Source organism: Narcine bancroftii, chromosome 3 (assembly GCF_036971445.1).
Source record: "Narcine bancroftii isolate sNarBan1 chromosome 3, sNarBan1.hap1, whole genome shotgun sequence".
NCBI lineage: Eukaryota > Metazoa > Chordata > Chondrichthyes > Torpediniformes > Narcinidae > Narcine > Narcine bancroftii.
The window spans coordinates 283,552,628-283,579,189 of record NC_091471.1 but is presented as its reverse complement, the minus strand read 5'-3'; the positions used below and the strand labels follow the sequence as shown (position 1 = coordinate 283,579,189).

Here is a 26,562-nt window from a genome sequence, read left to right as displayed (position 1 = left end):
TTATAAGGAACTGGCACAAAAGAGATGAAGTCAGCCGTGATCAGATTGAAGTGTATGGTTTATTCAAGTGTGTCAGTATATTTCTTGAAAACAGCAGAATATATAATTAAAATGTAGATGTGACAAAGTTTCCCGTGGTAGGACAGTAAGGCACAACTTCAGGAATGAAGGGCAGAGGAATTTCTTTAGCCAGAGAGTGGTGAACCTCTGGAGTTTGCTACCACAGGTAGCAGTGGAGGTCAAGTCATTGGGTGCATTTAAGGCAGAGATTGATAGGTATCTGAATAGTCGTGGTATTAAAGGTTATGGGATGAAGGCAGGGGACTGGGGCTGAGTGGGAGAATGGATCAGCTCATGATGAAATGGCAGAGCAAACTTCAGTGGGCTGAATAGCCTACTTCTGCTCCAGAATCATGGTCTTGTGGGTTAGGCTGGAAAAAGGAGGTGCAGGAGTTAAATTAAAAAAAAATTATTGAATGACAGATCAAACTCAAGAGCCTGACATGACTCTTACTTCACATCAGATCATGGACAACAATTCATTCCAAATGCTCTGCTCTCAGTGGGGGCTATTGATATTTGGAAGAGCCTGGTAGCATAGTGAATTTTGTGCTCCGGGATATGCAGATCTGCACCCTGGGGGACGTGCGCTTTAGGGTTTGGATAATTTTTGTGGAACTCTCGACCACCAGACCCCGAAATTTTGAAACCCCTGTTATTGCAGGTTTTTTAGCTGGTGCCTCCTTGCCATCTCCTTTAACAACAGGAGTGGAACGTGTCAGTGCGAGGCAGTGGATGTACGTCACTCCAGCTTCAGAATTTGCCAGAAGATCAAATCCTAATCAAGTTAAGGTAAATGTGAACAACAAATCTCCTTCTACAGATGAAGTGCAGCAGGGATGGAGCAGTGGTTCCAAGCACAATGAATCTTCAATCCTTGTAGGTATGTGTTTCCACTTCCTATTTCCACACTGATAAGGAATTCAGGAATTATTCCTCATACTAGAACAAACATTTTAAAGGCCCTATCCTTTCAGAGCTATGCACTGCAGAAAGGTTCATGTAGTCAATCTGTACTCTTCTGTGCCTTGCCTACAGAAGTACCTGTCCTAATAAAATAGGAGCGGGAGTGGGTCACTTGGTCCCTCAATCTTGCCCAACATTCAATATGATGGTGATCTATGCTGGCCTCAACTTCTTAAATGATGGTTTGGTGTTGCGGTTGGTGTAGCAGTTAACGCAAAGCCTTTACAACGCCAGTGATCAGGACTGGTTTTCGAATCCCACACTGTCTGTAAGGAGTTGGTACATTCTCCCCATGTCTGCGTAGGTTTTCTCCAGGGGCTCCGGTTTCCTCCCACTGTTTGAAATGTACCAGGGGTGTAGGTTAATTAGGTGTCAATTGGACAGCATGGGCTGATAGGTCAAAATAGCCTGTTTCCATGCTGTATGTCTAAAAATAAATGATCAGAAATGAATATTTTGTGAATCTCCACAGTTGAATAGGATAAGCAGGAATGGTCATGTTGAAGGTCAATCTTAGATTGCATCAGGGCAGCTAAATCTCCGGGCCAAGACCAGGTACGTACATCCCAAAGCATAGCAGAATGGAAATTGTGGGGGCCGTGACAGTGATTTTTAATTAATCGATGAGAACAGGAGAAATTCTGGAGGGTGACAAATTTGGTTCTATTCTTAAAAAAGGGCTGCAAGGATAATCCAGGTAACTACAGACCTGTTAGTCTGATGTCAGTGGTAGGAAAACTGATGGTGAGGACTCTGAGCGATAGATGGCTGAGAGAGCATTAGGGAGAGTAAGCATGGATTTGATAGATTGAAGGGATAACATAGAATTTAGATGAGAGCAATAAGTTCATGTTCTTTATACATTTTTAATATTGCGTTTGATAAACTCCCACGTGGTAAGTTGTAACAGAAGGTTTGGATACACAAAATAGGAGGCAAATTGGATAAAAACTGGCTCACTGATAGTAGACACAGAGAGATTGCAGAGGGCAGGTTTTTAGGCAGGAGGGCAGTGACCAGTAAAGTTCTTCAGGGTTGGGTACCAGGATCCTTGCTTCTTGTTATATGTATAAATGATTTGGACAAAGATGTTTGTGGCAAAGCAAGTTTTCTGATGATCCAAAAACATTTGCAACAGTGGAGAAGGTTAGCTGGATTTGCAATGGGATCTCAACCCGATGGGTAATTGGGCTAAGAGGTGGCAGTTACAGTTCGCCTCTGAAAGGTGCATTTGGCTAATTTGAACCAAGGCAGGACTTGCTCAGTTAATTGCAATGGCTAAAGAATATTGTGCAGAAGACGGACCTCAGGGTGCAGGTACATACCTCTTTAAGGATGGCACCAGAGGTAGACAGAGAAGTGAAGAGACAGTTGCCTTCATTGGCCAGGACATCGAATACAAGTGTTGTGACATAATTTTAAAGTTATACAAGATGTTGATGAAGCTGCACTTGGAATATTGTATGGAGTTTGGTCACCTAGCTATAGAAAGAATATTATAAAATTGAGAGAGGATCTAATTGGGGTCTGTAAAACCATAAAGGGCTTAGGTAAGGTGGATAGTGACAGTCTGTTTTCTGCAGTGGAAGAGAGGATATAACTATAAGGTGATGGGGGTGGGATTCAGAAGGGATGTGAGGTGACAGTTTTTTTAACTCAGAAGGTGGTGGGCATATGAAACGAGCTGCAAGACTTAAGGGGTGAGGCATATACATGAGCTTCCTTTAAGGATCACGGATAACTGCATGGATGGGATTGGAGAGGTATGGGATGAAAGCAAGAGGACATATTGTTCATTGTAGACAAACTAGATGGCATGGTTAGCATAGCGATTAGCAACCCATGTTCGAATAGGGCGCTGTCTATAAGGAGTTTGTGCATTCTCCCTATGACTTGCGTGAGTTTATACTGGGTGCTCCGGTTTCCTCTCTGCCCTACCATTCCATCATGGCTGATTTACTATTCTTTACAATCCATTCTCCTACCTTTTCCCTGTAATTCTTGATTCCCTTCCTGGATCCCATTACTACACAAGTTGTCAACACAACCGTTTTCTTTAGGTTTAAAGAAAGGAATAGGAATGTTCAAAATGGATCTGGGTAAAGAATTATTTCACTCCAGAGGGTGTTTGGAATGGGGAACATACTGCCTGAGGAGTGATGAAGGCAGAGTCTCTCACAACATTTAAACATTTTAAGAAATATCTGGATGAGCACTTAAATTACTAAGTGATATAAAATAGAAGTACTCAGTGGTCAGCATTACTTCCTTCCTACCCCATCGTCTTCTTGCATCACAACTCTTGAGTGGATTGTCGATTAATTACAGTGGTACAGATTGGAGGATGTGTAAACTTACACATGAAGAAAAGAAATCTCGTCTATCCCATGTGGTTGTGTGTCACTATTCTCAACATTCCCACTGATGATAAGCACCTTTAGAGGAAATTACTGCAAACAGAGCCAAAGATTTTTTCCCCATTTGACATTCATGTTTAGAATTCCGTAGTTTGGAAATAATTCTTGGGTTTGATGTGATGCTTACTTGCCACGGTGTGTTTTACTCTAAAACTGTTGTGATCCTCTTGACTTTAATTGTCTTACAGGCACCAAAAAGATTGACATGACATCCATTGTCTGCAAAGTACATTCCTTTGTTGTGTTACCTGGATTTAAACTCCTGAATCAAGAATCAATTCAGTGGAACTTTCTCAACTACAAAACATATAAAGTGATCGTCCAATATTCACCCCTCATGTTTAAGTTAAATCCACTCTACGGACACCGAGCAAAGTTGAATGTGACATCTGGTGATTTGTTTCTCAGGGAATTGAAAATGGAAGACAGTGGAATTTATGAGGTTATTTTGAACCCTAGAAAAAACAAAACCCTTACCAAGGGGGATGATGTTGCCAGCATCTATCTAGATGTTCAAGGTAAATGTGATGAAGTCAACATTAATAATATAGACCTAGACACATGACTCAAACTCATGGAGAAGGCAGTAATTGGAACTAAGGATTGGGAACAGATAGAGAAGAATCCGAGAATTATGGGCTCTGGAGAATGACATGTTTCTGAAAGCTACCAACCCATCAGTTTAACTTGTGTCTTATAGAGCAAAGATAAAGGGACATAACCAATGTTTTGGGCTTGAGTCCTTCATCAAAATGTAGTCAGGTGCCTGAATAAAATGGTGGAGTGGAGGGGCAAGGGGAGGAGCACAGGCAAGAGGTGGCTAAGGGAGGGAGGGGACAAGAGGGGAGGGGAAGGGAGGAGAGGACAGTCCTGTAAATGGAATGGGAAGGGGGGTGTAGAGCTGGAACGAAAGGAGAGAACAAGAAATGATCCAGCAGAAACCAGAGAAGTTGATATTAATGCCAGCTGGTTGGAGAGGGCCCTTCTCTATATTATGGATTTTTCTATTTCAGAAAGACTGGACACAGACTGGGAAGTGCTTCACTGAGCACCTTTGCTCTAACCGCAACAATGACCGGAATCTCCCAATGGCCAGTCTTTTCAATTCTGCGCCCCAATCCCATGCCAACAGGTCTGCCCATGGCCTCATGCACTGACAAACCAAGGCCACCCGTAATATTGCATCTGGGCACTCTCCAACTAAATGGCATTAGCGTTGACTTCTCCAGTTTCTGCTAGACCACTCCCTGTTCTCCCTCTCTTCCCTATCCAGTTATCAATCATTCTGTGTAAAAGTAGTTCATGAAGAGAATATACATTGAAGAGCCATACACAGGCTGATATGAAAATAGAAGCTCATAAAATTAAATAGGCTGAAACCCTTCTTCATACTTGAAATGTTGACTGTTCTTTTATCCCCAAATGCTGCCTGGCCCACTAGGTTTCTTTGGCAATTTGTTTATTTTTGCCATAGATTCTGACATCTGCAGTCTTGTGTCTCCAGTAATGGTAAACAGTTGTGTCCAGAGTGGATCATTCAACCTAATGTAACCTTACTGGTTTTTTTTTAAATTGTGCAATTTCGGTTAGTTCCTTATCAGTATGCCTGCCCTGCCATCCTCATGAGAGAGCCATAGAACCTGCAGGTTCTGTAGTGACTTCTGTAAGACTCTATATAACATACGGGGTGGTTGAAATCTGGAATGGACTTTGTGCACTGAGGGTAGAGCAGGCACTCCACCAATTTCTACAATTTAATTTTATCTCATTTGCAGTTTACTCTCATATTCTATATTGTTCCTCTTTATAATTTTTTAGATATTGTTACTGGCTTCTAAAAGTTTCCCAATCCTCTGGCCACCACATAACCTCAGAACATTGTATTCTTACTTAGCAATGGATGGGATATCCTTCTTGTAGAGCCTGTGAAGTTAGCCTTTGCTGAGATTTGGATCTCCTCAGACAATCTTGATCAATTATTTTGCCCAGTCCATTTTAGCTACCTCTCTCCTTATGCCATTGTAATAGTTTTTTTCAAATTTAGAACACTTGTTTGAGACCCAGATTTCTTATCCTCTCACTAATTCTCACTTTTAAATAATCCCATCTCATTGGACAATACCAAGTGTAAAATAGCTTGCTGTTACTTCTTATTTCCTTCCAAGGCAGTCCCCAGCAAAGCAAGATCATTAGCTCTACAATGCTGCACCTCAAAGTTAAAAGCTTATTTTCAGATTCTGGTGGGCCAAAGGGCCAGTTTGTGTGCTGTATCACAATGAAATAGTTTAAAAAAAACAGAGGTGAGGCACTAACAAACATCCACTGGGGAATGTTAGGAATGTGCTTGGCTCTCTGGACAGACACAGTATTCCATCAGGGTCGGAGATTATCAGCATTTCAAAGCCACCTTAAAAATATTTCACTTCTGCGGTGATACGACCACCAGCCTACTGCAGGGGGCAATCTCTGTACCTGTAGGAAGACCACCTAAGGGGCTGACTCCACCTGGCCAGCTGTCAATCAGCCGACCTGGATACATAAACCTGAGGCGGCCTCTCCTGAGCCAGTCACATGGGGAGCCACCAAGGCTTGAACTGGTGTCCAGACTTCTAAGTCTGTGCTTGCTTGCTGCTACCTTAGCGCACTGCCGACTTCTTCACTGACTATAAGATTTCTGGGCCCTTAACCACTCAAAATAAAGAACGAGTCTTTAGGGTAGAAGTGAGGACATGCAACCTCCGCATAATCAGTGGAAGTATCGCAGTAGCTTCCGAAATCTCCACCCACCTACTGACTATGCACCCAGGCTGAAAGGCAACTGAATAAAATGACATTTGGAACAAAAACAAGGGAAGCAATTAAGTTTAGGGGCAAATGCTGCTGTTTGTGAGAGAGCTCCAGCATGTTTGATAAAATGTGTAATCTCACATTGTGCTTTCTGTTTGCAATTTTTGGGGGGAAAAAAATGTTGTCCTTGGTTGTCTTTTGCCTGTCGTGATCAGTAAAACTAGACAAGAAGGATTGTGCCAACACCATTGTACCTGGTGAGCATTGGCATCCAAATGAAGCTTTCTACTCTTGGATAACTTTTAAGTGCCTGTTATTAAAGTGGCAAAATTCCGGTTTGTTAGTTATTAGGATGTCTTGCTGCAAATTGGGTTTCCAAAGCCTTGTGACTGTCCTTCCAACAGATCAACTGCCGCCTCCGATAATCATTCAAAACCCTGCACTTATCATGGATCGGGTTCAGCTGAGCTGCATTGTGAAAAGTGGAAAAGTAAGTGGCATTATTTGGCAAAAAGATAACAATGAAATAATGAATGGTACACATTACAGGCTAGAATATGATAGCAGCACATTGTTTATCGAAGACATGGAAATCACAGACTGTGGCTTTTATACCTGCACAGTGATGAACGAGGTCAGCAAAAACAGCAACAACCATATCCTCTCCATACAAGGTAAGATTCACAACCTGATACAATATTTGTTCATGTTATATTCTCAATGAACTGGGGGAAGATCCACATACTGTTACAAGGAGTGGGGTTCTTGAAATTATGACTGATTATGTGGCAGACGGTAGGGATCCTTGCTCTACTTTTGAGCCTTTTAACTTGCATGCACAGCATGGTTAGCATAGCCATAAGTGCAATGGTATTACAGTGCCAGTGACCCAGGTTCGAATCTGATACTGTCTTTAAGGAGTTTTGTACGTTCTCCCCGTGCCTGTGTGGGTTTCCACTCAGTACTCCAGTTTCCTCCCACCATCTAAAAACATACAGGGTTGTAGGTTCCTTGGATGTAATTGGGTGGCATGGGGTCATGGACAAGAGAGTCTGTTACCATGCTGTATGTCTAAATTATTTAAAATTAAAAATTTTTGGAAATGAGTTGCCATCACAATACGACCCGAGGCTCAAAGGATACATGCAAGTGCAGCAATATTATTACATCCTTCAGGATCGCAGAAATTACAGTATAGGGGTGCAATTTATAATCACAGATGATTACAATTCTGTTCATTTCAAGGTATTTAGAAATAAGCCCGGTAAGTTTGTGGATGACTCCAAGGTTGATGCAGTTGTGGACAATGTAGTGGGATCTCAAAGAATGCAACAGGATGTAGATCAGTTATATACATGGATAGAGAAAAGGCAGATCAAGTTTAATCTGGACAAGTATGAGGAGTTGCCCTTTGTCAGATCAAATGTAAGGAGAACATATACAATTAATGGCAGGATTTCAAAGCAGAATATACAGAGGGATCTCTGGTGGGGGTGGAAAGTGGAGCTCCATAGATCCTTGAAAGTAACCCCCTAAGTCGATAGGTTGGTAAAGAAAGATGTATGGTATACTTGTGTTCATTTGGCAGAGCATTGAGAATAAAAGTAAGGAAGTCATATTACAGCTATATAAAACTTGAGTTAGGCTGCACTTGAACATTGTGTTCATTTCTGGTTTTCCCCCCTTTACCGAAAAGATGTGAGGCTTCGGAAAGGGTTTAGATTAGAGGATATGAGACATTAGAGAATCTGGCACATCAGAAGGCAAAAGGAAACCTGATAGAGATTGATAAAATGATATGAGATGACAGTCCAAATATTCTCTTCCCCCCCCCCCCCAGGTAAAAATGTCACACACTTGAGGACATGTTTGAGGTGGGTGGGGGAAAGGTTTTAGGGAGATGCTTGGGCAAGTTTTTGATGCAGTGTGCCTTGAGTAAGATGCCATTGTGGTGGAGGCAAATATGATAGTAGTGTTTAAGGGCACATGAATATGTGGGGAATAGAGGGATATGTATCAGGTGCAAGTATTAAAGTCATGGAGTTGAGGTGATGTAGGAAAAAAAATAGGCCCAGATTGTCCATGTTGAACTATGTGCCCTTCCTCTTTAGTGCCATGCCCACATTAAGACCACTATCCCATCCTCTCATAGTTTTTCAAATATTCATTAATGATGGCTAATGTACCTGCCTCTACCACTTGTATGGTAGCTCATTCCATATGCCACCACTCTGGAAGTACAGTCCTCTCACATCCCTTCTAAATCCCACGCTCCTCACCTTCTAATTATGCTCTTATATTCTCCGTCTCTGCCACTATTCACTTTACCTATGATTTTATGATTTTCCCCAATAAGATCCCCTCTCAGTCTGTGAGGAAGATTGCCTATTTTGCCAGTCTCTCACAATAAATTAACTTCCTCAAGCCACCTGTTCCTATCTAGCCACTGTCCTCATTTTATCCTCAATGAATTCCAGCAAATTAGTTATACATCACCTGCCCTTCCTGAACCCATGCTGCGTCTGCCTGATGGAACTATTACCATCTAGATTTCTTCCTTAATGATAGCTTCAAGTATTTTCCTAACCACAACGTGGTGCCCTGAATGATGTTCAATGAATGGTGACCCCCCCCCCCCCACTCCACCCTCAGGATATTGGGGTGGGGGAAATGGGAAGCCATGTTGATGATAATATCAAAGGTAGGTGGTTACATTCTCCTGTTTGAGATAAACATTGTCTGACACCTTTGAGCTCCAAGTGTTATGAGCCATACCTAGTTATTGGTCTAGATCAGGCATGGCCAACCTATGGCACATGCACCAAAAACGGCGCATTAGATGATTAGAAGTGCCGCATTGCACCACAATGATTTTTAAAAAAGTAAGCTTACTCATGCAAAAAGTATTAACCAAAAACCAATTTGTAGAAAATAAATCTGTAATGGGAATTCAAGTAGCTTAGAGCTAGAAATGGATTTTACTGAGAATAAATCTAAAACATAGCTATTTTTAGCAATTTTATTATTTCATGCAAATCTTTTGGCGAATGTTATTTTCTTTCACATTAATCTGTTTTTAATTTTTAAAAATGTCAATGAATCAAACTAAGAAAGGACTTTTGTACTGCAGTCGTTCCGTAACTGTTTAATAACATACATGCATCTAAACTCATACGTGGAAAAAAACTGACGCACGGAATGTACAAGGATGGTCACCCCTGGTCTAGATATTCACTGACTGCTTCATTTTGCTGAGGTGTGCTCAGTAGAATTGAAGATTATGCAACCATCACCCTGACTTCTGATCTTGTGATGGAGGGAAGGTCATTCCGCAACCTTTCATAAACTATCTGAGGGTGGTTGTGGCCTCTGGAACTCCTGCACTGATATTCAGGGATGGTTTGTCTGATCACAATTACTTTCAATATACATTGTACAATGAGGTAAATTTGGATTATTCTGAGTTTCAGGGATTCTCTTTATTCATGAAGATGCTCTCGTAAGCTCAGTGATTGCATGGGTTAGCACTGTAACGTCGTTCACTGCATCAGCCTTCATTGTTTATGCTCTGGAGAAGGATCAAGGTAATGAACACTATTTCATTCAAAAATACTGAGAGGCTGGTGATAAGGCAGTTGCATATTTACACTGAAGTTTCAAGTCTCCACAATCTACTGGAATTTTCTAGGTATATTTTTGCTTTTCTCCATTTCTGTTACAGTTAAAATATACTGGCTTCATGTGACTTCTGCGATTCTGGTATTTCATGGACTGTCCTTAATCTGTCAGATAATTGCATTCATAATTTTTATCTTCAATACAGGTAGGTGATCTGATCATATTCATCCTTCATCAGTGTTTCTGGGCTGCATGCCCCGTTCCATCTAATCATAAAACATTTACATTGAAACAGATTCAATCCAGCAAGCAAAGACTAAACAGGGTCATCTTAAATTGCAGAGCTATAAAGTTACAAACACTTTCAAGTCTCCCAGTTATTAACCAATCATCAAAAAATGCATTAATTGAAGTCAGCAAGGAAACTAAATTCGTAGGATTATCTGAAAATAGATCATGAATGCTGTGTCCACAGAATATGTACTTTGCACGCAAGGAGGGACTTTAGCAAGTTAAATGGAATTAAATAAACTGATTTGATTAAATAAGAATTATGATGATGGGATGATATGTTACCACTGAAGAAACAAAGACAAAATGATTGTGCAGGACAGTGAAATCGGCAATGATAACCACCATGTCGGTGTATGCAAATACAAGATCATTGGACCAATTGGAATTAAAGCAGTATAAATATTTAAAAATATAAAATGTAAAACTCTAGATGAATCCCTTAAATATTCCAGGATGCTTTGAAGAATTGGGCAAAATAGTAAAGGCAGTCAGTTGGACAGGATCTTAACTCAGAAAGATCAGTTTAGTGGAGCTAAAACACTGCAAGAGGGCAGAAAATATTGGTGAAAGTTATATATAGTGTCGAAGCTCCAGCACATCAAGGTTTAAAATACAGAGGATAATCATAATTAAGATGCAAAAAGGTAATAGTATTATGATGTAACTGCATTCAAGCTGAAAGTAAGTGCATAAACTAGCCATAGCTTACAAACATTGTGTTTAATTAAGGATTGTAGTTAATTGGGCCCCAAACAGTAGTGGCAATTCAGGCTATTGTATTTTGAAACTGGAGATGGATGCAGCAAGGGTAATGGATTGATTGTGGAGTCTTCCTTCTATAAATGGACTGAGCAAACCAAATAAGTACTAACTGTGTCAAGAGTGAATTCATGGAATGTGCAATAGATGGGCTTCTGTATCAATAGATTGATCCCCATTTTGGATCTAATATTGTGTAATATACAAACTTTGTATAAAAATTGAAAGTGACCTCAATCTGGAATTAGGACTTTAAACCAAAATGTAAAAAACAAAAGTATGCAAGCTATTACAGGTTGGAAAACTATATGAAAATGTATGGCAGTAAGCAAGAAATGATTTTTAAAGAATAAAACACTGCAGTAATGTTTATATTTGTGTGCATACATTTCTGTGCATGTTTTTAATATGCATATACCCACTCCTGAATATATTTTTCAAATGTTGGATAGAAATTTCTTATTACTTGTCAGTCAGGGGTGGTGGTAAGGTTTAGGAGTTTGATGTAAGAGTCTTATACACTCGTCAGTGGAAGAGTCAAAGTGTTCAAGCTGTTCTTAAGACTTGGCACATGATGCTTAGATCTTTGGGACCTAAATGATCAGGATATCAGGAGCTTCTCAGAAGGCCATCCCATCACCAAACCCAGTCTTCAGCCAAATTTTATTCACTTCACATGATAACATGAAGCAGCCAAGAGCACTGGACTTGACTGCTCCAGCCCCAGGCCTGAAGAGCTGCATGTTGCAGCAAGCTGGTACAATGCAGTTTATAACACATGCATCTAGCCAAGTGTGAACAGTAAATGGAAATGAACACTGTATAATCATCAGAAAACATTCCCACTTCTGACATGATGAAAAGAAAGTAATTGATGAACTAGGAAAAGATGGTTGGGCAAAGAGAAACACCAGATAATGGAATCTTGATAAAAGGACCCAGCCTGAAACAGACCATCTCTACACATGGGTGGTGCCTGACCCAATACCCTCCAGCTTTGCATTGTTTACTAAAGCAGGATGCACCTTGGATATCTCCCCGAGGAAGAACAATATATTTATTTGTATGAGGCATGGCTCCAACTACTGATGCCTATTGGCTTCATTTTTACTCTAGCTTCTTGACACCACATTAATGATTCATCCTGTTCATTAAAAGGTGGAAAAATCCTCACTGGCAAGTCGTTGATGATTAGGATGGAATGATTGGACAAAAAGCTGGAAGATAGCATATAGAATACTATTACACAGTTTTTAAATATCATTGTGCCCTGGCCACCATTGTCAGTTTGGGTTTTGGCAGCATTAGACCAGATATGGCATTAAGGAGCTCTGGTAAAAGTGAAGACTGTAATTGAAGTCCGACCTCACACAATAGCTTTATACAGCTTCACTTTGACTTGTACTCAGTGTGATGCGCTGTGGTGCAGCAGACAAACACAAAACTCGAGAAGACTGGATTACAGGCTTTAATCAGCTGAAAGTTGAACACCAGGTCTCTGTAGCCTCTGGTTCCACTTGCCCGACTGATTTAGGAAGGGGCCGGCTAGCGTCTTTAAATGGGCTGGTGATTGACAGCTGGCCAGATGGGGCCAGCCTCCCAGGTGGCCTTACCTGCAGGTACAGTGGTTGCCCCCTGTGGTAGGCTGGTAGGAGTGCGGCTATAGTAGTGATTGTATCACTCATTCACCCCCTTCTTAAAAGAGTCCCTGGGGGAGGGGGGATGTTCTAGGGTATTTACAAGTTAAAGCGGTACGGTGGTCGCCTTTGTCACTGGGACCGTCACAGAACAGGCTCCTGGTCAATGGTCAGTGGGGGTGGGGCTACTTGAAGATCAGACAGGACCATGGTGGCAGGGAGGCTGGTGACGCAAGCGGGGTGGTGCCTGATGGAGTGGGGGTGCAGGTGCAGGCAGATCTGTGAGGGGTGGGGCCTGTGGAGAGGCAGCAGGTAGGTGTCATCCCCAGGAGGGTTCTGGATGGGCCAGGAGTGGCTGGGGTAGATGGGGGCTGGGTCCCTGGTGATGTCAGATCCCTGGTCGAGGCGTAGTTTGGGCTTGTGTGGAGGAGGTGCACCTGCTCAACCAGGGAGTCGGATTTGTGGGTCCTTGGGTGCTTGCAGAGGAATACTGGTCCTGGAGACGTCAGCCATGCTGGCAGGGAGACACCAGTCGCCAATTTCCTTGGAAAGTAGAAAAGGTGTTTGTGAGGAATTTGATTGGTAGCCGTGCACAAGAGTATGGCATGTAGCTAGTCATGCGACTAGACGCAATGCCTCACATCGCCAGGTACTGGTGAAGCTCCTCACTCATGAAACTGGACCCCCGGTCGCAGTGGATGAATGCCGAGTATCCAAACATGGTGTAGGTCTGTGCCAGCACCTTGATAACGGAGGCAGTGGAGGTGTCAGGCCAATGGATGGCAAAGGGAAAAGGGGAGTATTTGTCTATAACCAAGGAGAAATAGACGTTCTTATTCATGGAAGGCAGTGGTCCCTTGAAGTCGATACTGAATCGCTCAAAGGGCCAAGTGGCCTTCATCACGTGGGCCTGTGGTGATCCGCACAGACCTTGCAGGACTCAGTCATGGTCTGCACTTCTTGGACGGTGAAGGGGAGATTTAATGAAGTGGTACAGGCGTGTGATGCCCAGTTAGCAGAGGGTGTTGTGCAGCGTCTGCAGTTGTTTGGACTGCGCGCTGGCGCATGTCCAGGACAGGGCATCGGGGGAGTCATTGAGTTCCCCTGGTCTATACTGGATTCCATAGCTGAATGTGGCCAACTCGACTCTCCAGTGCAAGATCTTGTCTTTTCTGATTTTGCCTCTGTGGGGTGGTGCTGAACACGAATGCCACCGCTCGCTGGTCATTGAGAAGGGTAAACAACCTGCCTGCCAGGTAGTGGCAGACTGCTTCCATGATCGCCTGGGCCTGCTTTTTGATGGCGGAGTGCCCGAGCTCTGAACCGTGGAGGGTCCTGGAGAAAAAGGCCCTTGGTTAGGGGTGGCAGCGAGGGCAACATCAGAGGCATCGCACTTCACCTGGAATGGTGATGATGGCGATGTCTTGTCTGATGCAGGGAGGGAAAAGGTGGGGGTCTTGGGCAGTGGGCAGACCTTGTCGGAGAATTAGTGTGCCCACTGGGAGTAATATGAAAAAAGCTCTAGGCACCTGTGGAGGGCCTTGAGCGTGGAGGAGGGATAGTTCCATTAGAGGACATGTGCATTTGGGGTCAGGACCAATGGCGCCATGTTCCACAATACAACCCAGGATGGCAAGGTGGGTGGTGCTGAACACACACTTCTTCCTGTTATCAGTCAAGTTCAATGCCTTTGCCATCTCTCCAGGTTGGCATCGTGGTCCTGCTGGTCGAGGCCGCAGATGGTGACATGGGAAGGTCACTTTTAGTTTGCGCTGGTTTACCATGTGGTCCATCTCCTGCTGAAAAATGGAGACTCCGTTTGTGACCCCCAACGGAACTGGTAGAGGCATCCATCTGCCTCAAAGGCAGTATAAGGTTTATCCCAGGCGTGGATGGGGAATTGGTAGTAGGCTGTCTTCAAGTCATTGGTGGAGAAGACCTGGTAATGGGCTATCTCATTGACCAAGTCAGCGATGCAGGGCAGTGGGTAGGCGTCCAGCTAGGTTTACTGGTTGACGATCATCCTTGGTTTGCTGCCCCCTTTTACTACTAGGACCTGGGCTCTCCAGGGACTGTTGCTGGGTTCTATAATTCCCTCAGCTAGAAGTCATTTCACCTCAGACTTGATAAAGGCCCTATCAGCTGTACAATAGCGCCTCTTTTTGGCCACTATTTGTTTGCAGTCCGGAATTAGGTAATTAAAAAGGGATGGCGGGAATATCCAAAGGGTGGAGAGTCTACAGGTGGATTTGGAACAGTTGCTGGACTTTGTGTTGTGGACAGTGAGTGGGAGGAATGAGCCTCCGAAGGCAAGAGGCTGTGGAGGTGACACTGGAAGTCTAGTCCCAGGATAACCGGGGTATAGAATGTGGGCATAATCAGTAGCCTGAACCCTTGGTATGTCTCTTCCCCCTCCCCCCCACCAAGTTTATTGAGCAGTGCCTCTGTTCCGTGATCGAGTGGTCCTGGGATGCAAAATCGATGGGGAGGTTTTCTGGGTACACCCTAAGTTTTATTGTCTGGACCACATTCGGGTGCACAAAGCTCTCAGTACTACCGCTATCAAATGGACATTTTGTTACCTTCCTGTTGACAGCGACATCCAAGTCCATGAAGAATGTCCTCCATCAGCGTGGTGGATGCTAGGACCGTCTCAGGGTCTGAGTCGGTGCTCCCCGACGGTTGTGGAGAGCAGCAACTAGTGGATGGCCTTTGGAGTGACGAGTACACAATTTTGTGCACGCACATGTTGACCACGACATCTGTTTGGCATGCCAGTGTTGGCTCAGGTTGGTGCAGCTGGGGATCGGCTGGCTGATGATTTCAGTACCCAGGGGATGCACACGATGTTGGCTCGGCTTGGTGGCCTAGCCTGAAGTGACTGTTACGGATGGAGGTTCAGCTGGAAGTGACGTCACCATTGCATGCGGAAGTTGGGTAGTGAAAGATGGCAGCACCTGTGGTGAGCACAAGGTGGTAGCATAGTTCGATGGGCAGGTTAATGGAGCTGCCTGGCACACGTATGTGGAAGGGCCCGGAGGGTCGGGAGGTGCTCCTGGCTCATCGTGGTGGGCCACAGCGCTCCCAGTGGGTTTGGAGAGGCACACTTGAGCGAAGTGGCCTTTCTTCCCACACCGTGAGCAGTGCAAGTTCCTCACGGGCAATTCTTTCAGAAGTGCCTGTCTGACCCACAACGGGACCCACAGTACTTACAGCAGTGCCTGGGGCCCCTCAGCGATGGCTGTCATTGGCATTGGTGAGTGGGGGAGGCGAACATTGAAGTCCTCCACGTGGTGAGCTGCTGCTTCTAGGGAGCGGACCACTTCCATGATCCTACAAAGGAGGCATCGTTCTCCTCCAACAGTCTCTGTCGAGTTTCCCTCGACCACAGCCCTTGCACATATTGGATGGGAGCCGGTACACATCTTCCTGGATGGCCAATGCAGGTTCAAAGTCTGTGCAGTCTCTGATAGCCTGGAAAGCACGGGGGCCCAGCTTGGTGTGTAGGACCATGAGCTTCTTCTGGTTCGTATTGATGACCTCAGCTTGAGTGTGGATAATCACCTCGATCGCATGCTTCCAGCTCAAAGTATGCTTGAGTGTCCGGGTGCTGAGGGTCTATGTCCAGCCTCTCAAGGGTGAGGAATCTCTCTGTGGTCTTCAAAATTTTAAGCTGATTAAATTGTGATGCACTATGATGCAACAAACAAACACAAAACTCGAGAAGACTGTACACTTTAATCATCTTAAACCTGAACACCAGGTCTCTGTAAATTCTGGTTCCATGTGCCCGACTCGAGTCTTTAATATGGGCAAGTGATTGACAGCTGGCATGGTGAGGCCAACATCCCAGATTGCCTATCAGCAGTAGTCCGGTAGGAGTGTGACTATAGTAGTGGTTGTATCTCCACACTCAGTGTCCCAACTGATGAAGGCAAGCATGCCACACACCTTTTTTCAGTCAAAACACTTGTATTGCCATTTTTAGGAAGCTATGGATTCTCAATATCCTCAATATTCCTGAGGGTCCTGCCATTTATCAAATACTTTCCTCTTGCAAAATGTATTCCTTATTAAATTTGTCTAGATTAACCTCTCAGACCATTATAAGACCATGAGCCTTGGGGGCAAAATTAGGCCATTCAGTCCATTGAGTCTGCTTTACCATTCAAATCATGGTTGATGTAGTTTTCCTTTAAACTTGATTCTCCTGTATTCTCAACCTTTGATGCCCTTACTAATCAAGAACATCTACCTGTGCTTTAAATATACTCAAACATAGCCTCCACAGCAGTATATGGCATCAAATACAGATTAACAGCCCAGTGACTGAAAAAAAAACTCTCCTAATCTCTGTTATAAAAGGACATCCTCTATTACTGAGCTGCGTCCTCTGGTTCTAGACACTTGCAGTATTGTAAACCTTTTCTCCACATCCATTCTATATGTCCCTTTCAATATTTGGAATATTTTGAAGAGATACTCCATTCTCCTTCCACACACTGGCAAGTACAAGCCTAGAGACATGAAATGTTCCTCGTATGTTAACCTTGTTATCCCTGGGATCATTCTCCTAAACCTCCTCTGGACCATCTTCAACATCAGCACATCCATAGATTATGGGGCCCAAAACTGCGTGCATTTCTCCAAATGCGATCTGACCAATGCCTTGTAAAGCCTCAGCATTACATCATTGCCTTTGCATTCTAGTCTTTTTTTTAAACTTTATTTTGTAGCGGCAGCTACTCTGCTCCTGCAATAACACACACACACAACCAGACGGGTTGAGCTCAGTGAGCAGACTGGTTTATTGCAGGCTGCTGGGCTGCACTTATACTCCCAGCCCAGACCTGGCTGAGAACCACGCTGGAGGGCGCTGACGCCACCCGGGCATCACGTGGTTCCCCAACGCGGGTTTCTGAGCCCCGTGCTGGAAGGAAGGGAAACCCCCAATGGCGCCTGACAAGTGGGGCCGGTTCACCTGCCTCATGGTGAGCCGCCACACAGTGCCCCCGAAAAACGGCGCCAATGTCCATTTTCACCGGACGGCCTCGCTTCTTGAGCTGGGCAACAACCACGGGCTCGGTGGGATCGAGGTGCGCTGGCTTCAGCCTGTCCATGGTAAACAGCTCACACCTGCCGCCAATGTCCAGCGTGAACGTCAAGCTGGAACGCAGTACAGCTTCTCGTACGGTCGCTGCATGTAGAGCGCGTCGAAAGAATCAAAGACTTGTTGATCCAAATCAAGGCTTTTGTTTAACTAGAAGACTGGAGCATATCACATGTAGGTCAACCAGTCCAGAATGACGTGCTCTGGCGAGGAGTAACCCTTTAAGACCTACTAGTAGGTGTGGCTACGCTCTCAGCCAATCACAGTCATCCTACACTACAATCTGTACATATACACATTGGTGATAGAATCTGTACTATCACATTCACCCCTTCTTTGAGAACTGACCCTGGGATGGATGGAGGGCTGCAAAAGGGCCCAGTGAAGGTTAGGGACTGTACCGGTCAGGGGGCCTGACCATTGGCGTAACCGCCGTGGTGCCGGGATTGGGGTCGCTGGAGTCGTGTCGCCGGCAGGATCGTCAGGTGCGGCCACTGCTTCACTCAATTCCCCAACGGCGTTGTCGACAGTCTGGCCTGAGCTGGTGGGGTGGTGCTGGTCCCTCTGTTCAAGCACATGACCTGGGGGATGTTGGGTTGGAAGCACTGCAGAGCCTGATCTGGCTTGAGCTAGGTCCCTTACCGAAACTGTGTCCTCCCGCCCGTCCGGGTACTCAATGTAGGCATAATGCGGGTTCGCATGGAGAAGAGTCACTCGGTCAACCAAGGGGTCATTCTTTTAGTACCGGACATGGCGTCGCAGGAGGACCGGCCTGGGAACCATGGCCACGCAGGTGTGGTTGTTCCTGATTCGGATTTCCTCGGGAAAGAGAACATCCTTTCATGGGGGGTGGCATTGGTCGCAGCGCATGGGAGTGAGCGGATGGAGTAGGGCACTAGTGAGCATGTCCTGCCAGCGAGAGGTGGGGAAACCTTTGGACTGGAGGAGAAGCGTAACCGCTTTCCAGACGGTGGCATTCTCTCTTTCGACCTGCCCATTACCGCATGGGTTATAGCTGGTGGTCCTGCTTGAAGCAATACCATGCTGTAGAATGTACTGCTGCAGCTCTGTGCTCATAAACGAAGACCCCCTGTCACTGTAGATGTAACTGGGGTACCCGAAGATGGCGAAGATGCTGTGCAGGACCTCTATGACTGAGGAGGTGGTCATGTCCGAGCAGGGCACAGCGAACGGGAAGCGGGAGTACTCATCGATGGCTGTAAAGATGTAGGTATTACAGTTGGTCGACGGTAGGGGCCCCTTGAAGTCCACATGGAAACACTCAAATAGGCGGGTGGCTTTGATAACATGGGTGTTCTCTGGATGGAAGAAGTGGGGCTTGCACTTAGCGCACACCAGACAGGCTCGGGTCATGGTGCGAATCTCCTCGACCGTGTAGGGTAGGTTGCGAGCTTTGACAAAGTGCGCGAACCTAGTGACCCCTGGATGACAGAGCTCCTCGTGGAGTCTCTGCAGCCTGTCCAGTTGTATGCTGGCGCAAGTCCCCCTGGAGTGCGCATCTGGCAGGTCGTAGAGTTTACCAGTCCGATTCAGTATGTCATAATTAAAGGTGGAGAGTTCGATTCTCCACCTGCTGATTTTGTCATTCTTGATCTTACCTCATTGGGTATTGCTAAACATGAAAGAGAAGCACATTGGTTGGTCAGCAGTGTAGTGTCTCCAACGACATACTGCTTCGATTATGGCCTGGGCCTCCTTCTTGACAGAGGAGTATCGGCTCTCAGGACCCTGAAGGGTTCTGGAAAAGAAGGCTACCGGCCGGCCGGCCTGGTTCAAAGTGGCTGCCAGTGCAAAGTCAGACGCATCTCTCTCAACTTGGAATGGGATGGACTCGTCGATGGGGTGCAGCGTTGCAGCGGCAATGTCCGATTTGATGCAGTCCAAGGCCCCTCTGGCTTCAGTTGACAGGGGGAAGGAGGTGGTCTTGATATGTGGCCGTGCCTTGTCGGCATAGTATGGAACTCATTGGGCATAGTAGGAGAAAAAGCCCAGGCAACGTCTTGAGTTCCTTCTGGGTGTGGTGGGGGTTGGGGGGAAGTCCATGACGGGACACATGCGGTCAGGGTCTGGCATTACCACCCCGTTCTCCACCATGCAATCTAGAATTGCGAGCCGAGTGGTCCAGAAGACACACTTGTTGAAATTGTAGGTCAAGTTCATCCGAATTGCAGTATGAAAAAATTTCTCAAGGTTGGCATCATGATCCTGCGAGTCATGGCCACAGATGGTGACATTGTCCTGATACGGGATAGTAGCTGTTAGCCTGTTCTGGTCCACCATCAGGTCCATTTTTCTGCTGGAAAACCGCAACGCCATTCATGACCCCAAAGGGTACCTTGAGGAATTGATACAGCCACTCATTCTCTTCGAAGGCCGTGAAAGGTCGGTCTTCTCGGCGGATCGGGAGCTGGTGATGGGCCGAACGTAAGACAATGGTGGAGAACACGCTGTATTGGGAGATCTAATTCACCACATCCGTGATCCGTGGAAGGGGGTACACATCCAGAAGCATGAAGCGGTTGATTGTCTGGCTGTAGTCAACTACCATCCGCGGCTTCTCCCCATTTTTAACAACCACCACCTCCTTCCCCTTGTCAACTGAAGCCAGAGGAGCCTTGGACTGCATCAAATCGGACATTGCCGCTGCAACGCTGCACCCCATCGACGAGTCCATCCCGTTCCAAGTTGAGAGCGATGCGTATGACTTTGCACTGGCAGCCACTTTAAACCAGGCCGGCCGGCCGGTAGCCTTCTTCTCCAGAACCCTTCAGGGTCCTGAGAGCCGACACTCCTCTGTCAAGAAGGAGGCCCAGGCCATAGTCGAAGCAGTACGTCGTTGGAGACACTACCTCACTGGCAGGTGCTTTACACTGCTGACTAACCAACGCGCGGTCACCTTCATGTTTAGCAATACCCAGCGAGGTAAGATCAAGAATGACAAAATCGCCAGGTGGAGAATCGAACTCTCCACCTTTAATTATGACATGCTGTATTGGCCTGGTAAACTCAACAACCTGCCAGATGCGCTCTCCAGGGGGACTTGAGCCAACATACAACTGGACAGGCTGCAGAGACTCCACGAGGAGCTCCGTCATCCAGGGGTCACTAGGTTCGTGCACTTTGTCAAAGCTCGCAACCTGGCCTACACGATCGAGGATGTCCGCACCATGGCCCGAGCCTGTCTGGTGTGCGCTGAGTGCAAGTCCCACTTCCGTCCAAAGGACACCCACGTCATCAAATCATCCGCCCCTTTGAGCGTCTCGGCGGGGACTTCAAGGGGCCCCTACCGTCGACCAACCGTAATACCTACATCCTTACGGCCATCGATGAGTACTCCCGCTTCCAATACACTGTGCCCTGCTCGGACATGACTGCCTCCTCAGTCGTAGAGGCCCTGCACAGCATCTTCGGGTACCCCAATTACATCCACAGTTACAGGGGGTCCTCATTTATAAGTGCAGAGCTGCGGTAGTACCTACTGGAGTGTGGTATTGCTTCAAGCAGGACCACCAGCTATAACCACGCAGTAATGGGCAGATCGAAAGAGAGAATGCCACCGTCTGGAAAGCGGTTATGCTTCCCCTCCAATCCAAAGGTCTCCCCACCTTTCGCTGGCAGACATGCTCACTAGTGCCCTACACTCCATCCGCTCACTCCCATGCGCTGCGACCAATGCCACCCCCATGAAAGGATGTTCTCTTTCCCGAGGAAATCCGATTTAGGAACAACCACACCGGCCTGGCTCATGGTTCCCGGGCCGGTCCTCCTGCGACGCCATGTCCGGTACTAAAAGAATGATCCCTTGATTGACCGAGTGACTCTTCTCCATGCGAACCCGCATTATGCCTACATTGAGTACCCGGACGGGTGGGAGGACACAGTCTCGGTAAGGGACCTAGCTCAAGCCGGATCAGGCCCTGCACTGCTTCCAACCCAACCTCCCCCAGGTCATGTGCTTGAACAGAGGGACCAGCACCACCCCACCAGCTCAGGCCTGACTGTCGACAACGCCGTTGGGGCATTGAGCGAAGCAGTGGTCGCACCCAACGAGCTTGTCAGCAATACAACTCCAGCGACCCCAATCCCGGTACCACGGCGGTCACGCAAGATGGTCAAGCCCCCTGACCGGTACAGTCCCTAACCTCCACCGGGCCCTTTTTTTATTTTTCATTTTTTTTGCAGCCCTCCATCCACCCCGGGGTCAGTTCTCAAAGAAGGGGTGAATGTGATAGTACAGATTCTATCACCAATGTGTATATGTACAGATTGTAGTGTAGGATGACTGTGATTGGCTGAGAGCGTAGCCACACCTACTGGCAGGTCTTAAAGGGTTGCTCATTGCCAGAGCAGGTCATTCTGGACTGGTCGACCTACATGTGATATGCTCCAGCCTTCTAGTTCATAAAATTGTAGAGCACGTCGAAAGAATCAAGGACTTGTTGATCCAAACCAAGGCTTTTATTAACTAGAAGACTGGAACATATCATGTGTAGGTCAACCAGTCCAGAATGACCTGGTCTGGCTAGGAACAACCCTTTAAGATCTGCCAGTAGGCGTGGCTACGCTCTCAGCCAATCACAGTCATCCTACACTACAATCTTTACATAAGCACATTGGTGATAGAATCTGTACTATCACACTGCAGAGGTGCCATGGTCGGGCCCCGCCGAACGAAAATGTACTCCGCGGAAAGCAGTTCGTCAGGAACATGAGACGGGCGGATGCCATGCCTGGGTGGCGATGGGGATTCGAACAAGTGCAAGCGTGCCCTGAGGTGAGAAAGTAGTTCATGCGGCGACCGCTGGGGATTGTGAGGTGCGTTGACGAATTCAGCAGTTTGAGCTAGCGGCGCACCATAGACCAGCTCAGCTGATGACGCCTGCAGATCTTCCTTGTGAGTGGAGCGGATGACCAGGAGCACCCAAGGCAGTTTGTCCGCCCAGTCGGGACCGGAGGAGCGGCAAGGCCCACGAGCTGTCGGACCGCCGAATGATCCTCAGCTCCAACAGGTGCGAAAACTCCTCCTTCGCTACCTGGAACTTGTCAGGCGTGAGCCGGCGTGCCTTGACGTGAACTCGTGGGCCCTGGGTGCGGATGTGGTGGAACACCCCGTGGCATGGCGAGGCAGCGGAGAACTGTGGCTTGAGGAGTGTTGGGAACTCGTCCAGGATTTGCTGGAACTCATCTGCTGATTGTCTTCATCTGCGGTTGCTCCAAGCGGGAGGCGTCGAGGTGAACAGCCTGGAAGGTCTGGGCATCCACCAGTCGCCTATCTGTAATGTCCACCCGAAGCCCGTGTGCGAGGAGGAAGTCTGGACCAGGATGGCAGTTGGGAGGGACGAGATGAACCTCCTCGCGAAATTCCATTGGCCCATCTGGAAGTGGACTGTCGTCTCCGTACATCCGGATTGCCATTGCGTTGGCTGCACGGAGGGGAGGTCCACGAGGTCGGTTCTTGGACTCAATGGCCGTGGCCGGGATGACGCTGATCTGGGCTCCAGTGTCAATGAGGAACAGCCGGCCGCTGACTGAGTCCCACAGGTAGAGGAGACTGTGTCATTGGCCAGCCGCCACAGCCATTAACAGGGCTGATGACACTTCCGAGCCTTGGCTCCCCAGCACTGGTGGTAGAAGCAGAGGCCTGGAGCGGATACTGTGGCCTTGATTATGCTCTTGGGGGGGGGCCCCTGCAGGGGCCGGGTGCCCTACCACAGTGCTAGGGGCAGGCTTGGCATGGTCGTGCCCGTGCCTGGTAACCTGCTGGACCACTGAGTCCTCTGGGAATCGTGCGAGCCAAAGCCAAACATAGCCTCCACAGCTGTATATGGCAACAAATACAAATTAACAGCCCACTGACTGAAAAAAAAACTCTCCTAATCTCTGTTATAAAAGGACATCCTCTATTACTGAGCTGCGTCCTCTAGTTCTAGACACTTGCAGTATTGTAAACCTTTTCTCCACATCCATTCTATATGTCCCTTTCAATATTTGGAATATTTTGAAGAGATACTCCATTCTCCTTCCACACACTGGCAAGTACAAGCCTAGAGACATGAAATGTTCCTCGTATGTTAACCTTGTTATCCCTGGGATCATTCTCCTAAACCTCCTCTGGACCATCTTCAACATCAGCACATCCATAGATTATGGGGCCCAAAACTGCGTGCGTTTCTCCAAATGCGATCTGACCAATGCCTTGTTAAGCCTCAGTTTTACATCATTGCCTTTGCATTCAAGTCTTTTTTTTTAAACATTATTTTGTAGCGGCAGCTACTCTGCTCCTGCAATAACACACACACACAACCAGACGGGTTGAGCTCAGTGAGCAGACTGGTTTATTGCAGGCTGCTAGGCTGCACTTATACTCCCAGCCCAGACCTGGCTGAGAACCGCGCTGGAGGGCGCTGACGTCACCCGGGCATCACGTGGTCCCCCAACGCGGGTTTCTGAGCCCCGTGCTGGAAGGAAGGGAAACCCCCAATGGCGCCTGACAAGTGGGGCCGGTTCACCTGCCTCATGGTGAGCCGCCACACAGTGCCCCCGAAAAACGGCGCCAATGTCCATTTTCACCGGACGGCCTCGCTTCTTGAGCTGGGCAACAACCACGGGCTCAGTGGAATCGAGGTGCGCTGGCTTCAGCCTGTCCATGGTAAACAGCTCCCACCTGCCGCCAATGTCCAACGTGAACGTCAAGCTGGAACGCAGTACAGCATCTCGTACGGTCGCTGCATGTAGAGCGCGTCGAAAGAATCAAAGACTTGTTGATCCAAACCAAGGCTTTTATTTAACTAGAAGACTGGAGCATATCACATGTAGGTCAACCAGTCCAGAATGACATGCTCTGGCGAGGAGCAAACCTTTAAGACCTACCAGTAGGTGTGGCTACGCTCTCAGCCAATCACAGTCATCCTACACTACAATCTGTACATATACACATTGGTGATAGAATCTGTACTATCACATTCACCCCTTCTTTGAGAACTGACCCTGGGATGGATGGAGGGCTGCAAAAGGGCCCAGTGAAGGTTAGGGACTGTACCGGTCAGGGGGCCTGACCATCGGCGTAACCGCCGTGGTGCCGGGATTGGGGTCGCTGGAGTCGTGTCGCCGGCAGGCTTGTCAGGTGCGGCCACTGCTTCACTCAATTCCCCAACGGCGTTGTCGACAGTCTGGCCTGAGCTGGTGGGGTGGTGCTGGTCCCTCTGTTCAACCACATGACCTGGGGGATGTTGGGTTGGAAGCACTGCAGAGCCTGATCTGGCTTGAGCTAGGTCCCTTACCGAAACTGTGTCCTCCCGCCCGTCCGGGTACTCAATGTAGGCATAATGCGGGTTCGCATGGAGAAGAGTCACTCGGTCAACCAAGGGGTCATTCTTTTAGTACCGGACATGGCGTCACAGGAGGACCGGCCTGGGAACCATGGCCACGCAGGTGTGGTTGTTCCCGATTCGGATTTCCTCGGGAAAGAGAACATCCTTTCATGGGGGGTGGCATTGGTCGCAGCGCATGGGAGTGTGCGGATGGAGTAGGGCACTAGTGAGCATGTCCTGCCAGCGAGAGGTGGGGAAACCTTTGGACTGGAGGAGAAGCGTAACCGCTTTCCAGACGGTGGCATTCTCTCTTTCGACCTGCCCATTACCGCATGGGTTATAGCTGGTGGTCCTGCTTGAAGCAATACCATGCTGTAGAATGTACTGCTGCAGCTCTGTGCTCATAAACGAAGACCCCCTGTCACTGTAGATGTAACTGGGGTACCCGAAGATGGCGAAGATGCTGTGCAGGACCTCTATGACTGAGGAGGTGGTCAAGTCCGAGCAGGGCACAGCGAACGGGAAGCGGGAGTACTCATCGATGGCTGTAAAGATGTAGGTATTACAGTTGGTCGACGGTAGGGGCCCCTTGAAGTCCACATGGAAACACTCAAATAGGCGGGTGGCTTTGATAACATGGGTGTTCTCTGGATGGAAGAAGTGGGGCTTGCACTTAGCGCACACCAGACAGGCTCGGGTCATGGTGCGAATCTCCTCGACCGTGTAGGGTAGGTTGCGAGCTTTGACAAAGTGCGCGAACCTAGTGACCCCTGGATGACAGAGCTCCTCGTGGAGTCTCTGCAGCCTGTCCAGTTGTATGCTGGCGCAAGTCCCCCTGGAGTGCGCATCTGGCAGGTCGTAGAGTTTACCAGTCCGATTCAGTATGTCATAATTAAAGGTGGAGAGTTCGATTCTCCACCTGCTGATTTTGTCATTCTTGATCTTACCTCATTGGGTATTGCTAAACATGAAAGAGAAGCACATTGGTTGGTCAGCAGTGTAGTGTCTCCAACGACATACTGCTTCGATTATGGCCTGGGCCTCCTTCTTGACAGAGGAGTATCGGCTCTCAGGACCCTGAAGGGTTCTGGAAAAGAAGGCTACCGGCCGGCCGGCCTGGTTCAAAGTGGCTGCCAGTGCAAAGTCAGACGCATCTCTCTCAACTTGGAATGGGATGGACTCGTCGATGGGGTGCAGCGTTGCAGCGGCAATGTCCGATTTGATGCAGTCCAAGGCCCCTCTGGCTTCAGTTTACAGGGGGAAGGAGGTGGTCTTGATATGTGGCCGTGCCTTGTCGGCATAGTATGGAACTCATTGGGCATAGTAGGAGAAAAAGCCCAGGCAACGTCTTGAGTTCCTTCTGGGTGTGGTGGGGGTTGGGGGGAAGTCCATGACGGGACACATGCGGTCAGGGTCTGGCATTATCACCCCGTTCTCCACCATGCAATCTAGAATTGCGAGCCGAGTGGTCCAGAAGACACACTTGTTGAAATTGTAGGTCAAGTTCATCCGAATTGCAGTATGAAAAAATTTCTCAAGGTTGGCATCATGATCCTGCGAGTCATGGCCACAGATGGTGACAT

General features: G+C 47.4%; 1 protein-coding gene across 1 annotated transcript in view; it reads left to right on the top strand.

Moving 5' to 3' along the window:
• The window catches only part of LOC138758878 (uncharacterized), an 83,696-nt gene that overhangs the window by 5,574 nt on the left and 51,560 nt on the right, over window positions 1-26,562 (top strand). The window contains exons 2-6 of the mRNA XM_069928400.1: window positions 725-943; window positions 3,632-3,961; window positions 6,635-6,904; window positions 9,701-9,814; window positions 9,952-10,053. Of these exons, the coding sequence (XP_069784501.1) occupies window positions 725-943; window positions 3,632-3,961; window positions 6,635-6,904; window positions 9,701-9,814; window positions 9,952-10,053 (1,035 nt within the window). The remainder of the gene's footprint in view (window positions 1-724; window positions 944-3,631; window positions 3,962-6,634; window positions 6,905-9,700; window positions 9,815-9,951; window positions 10,054-26,562) is intronic.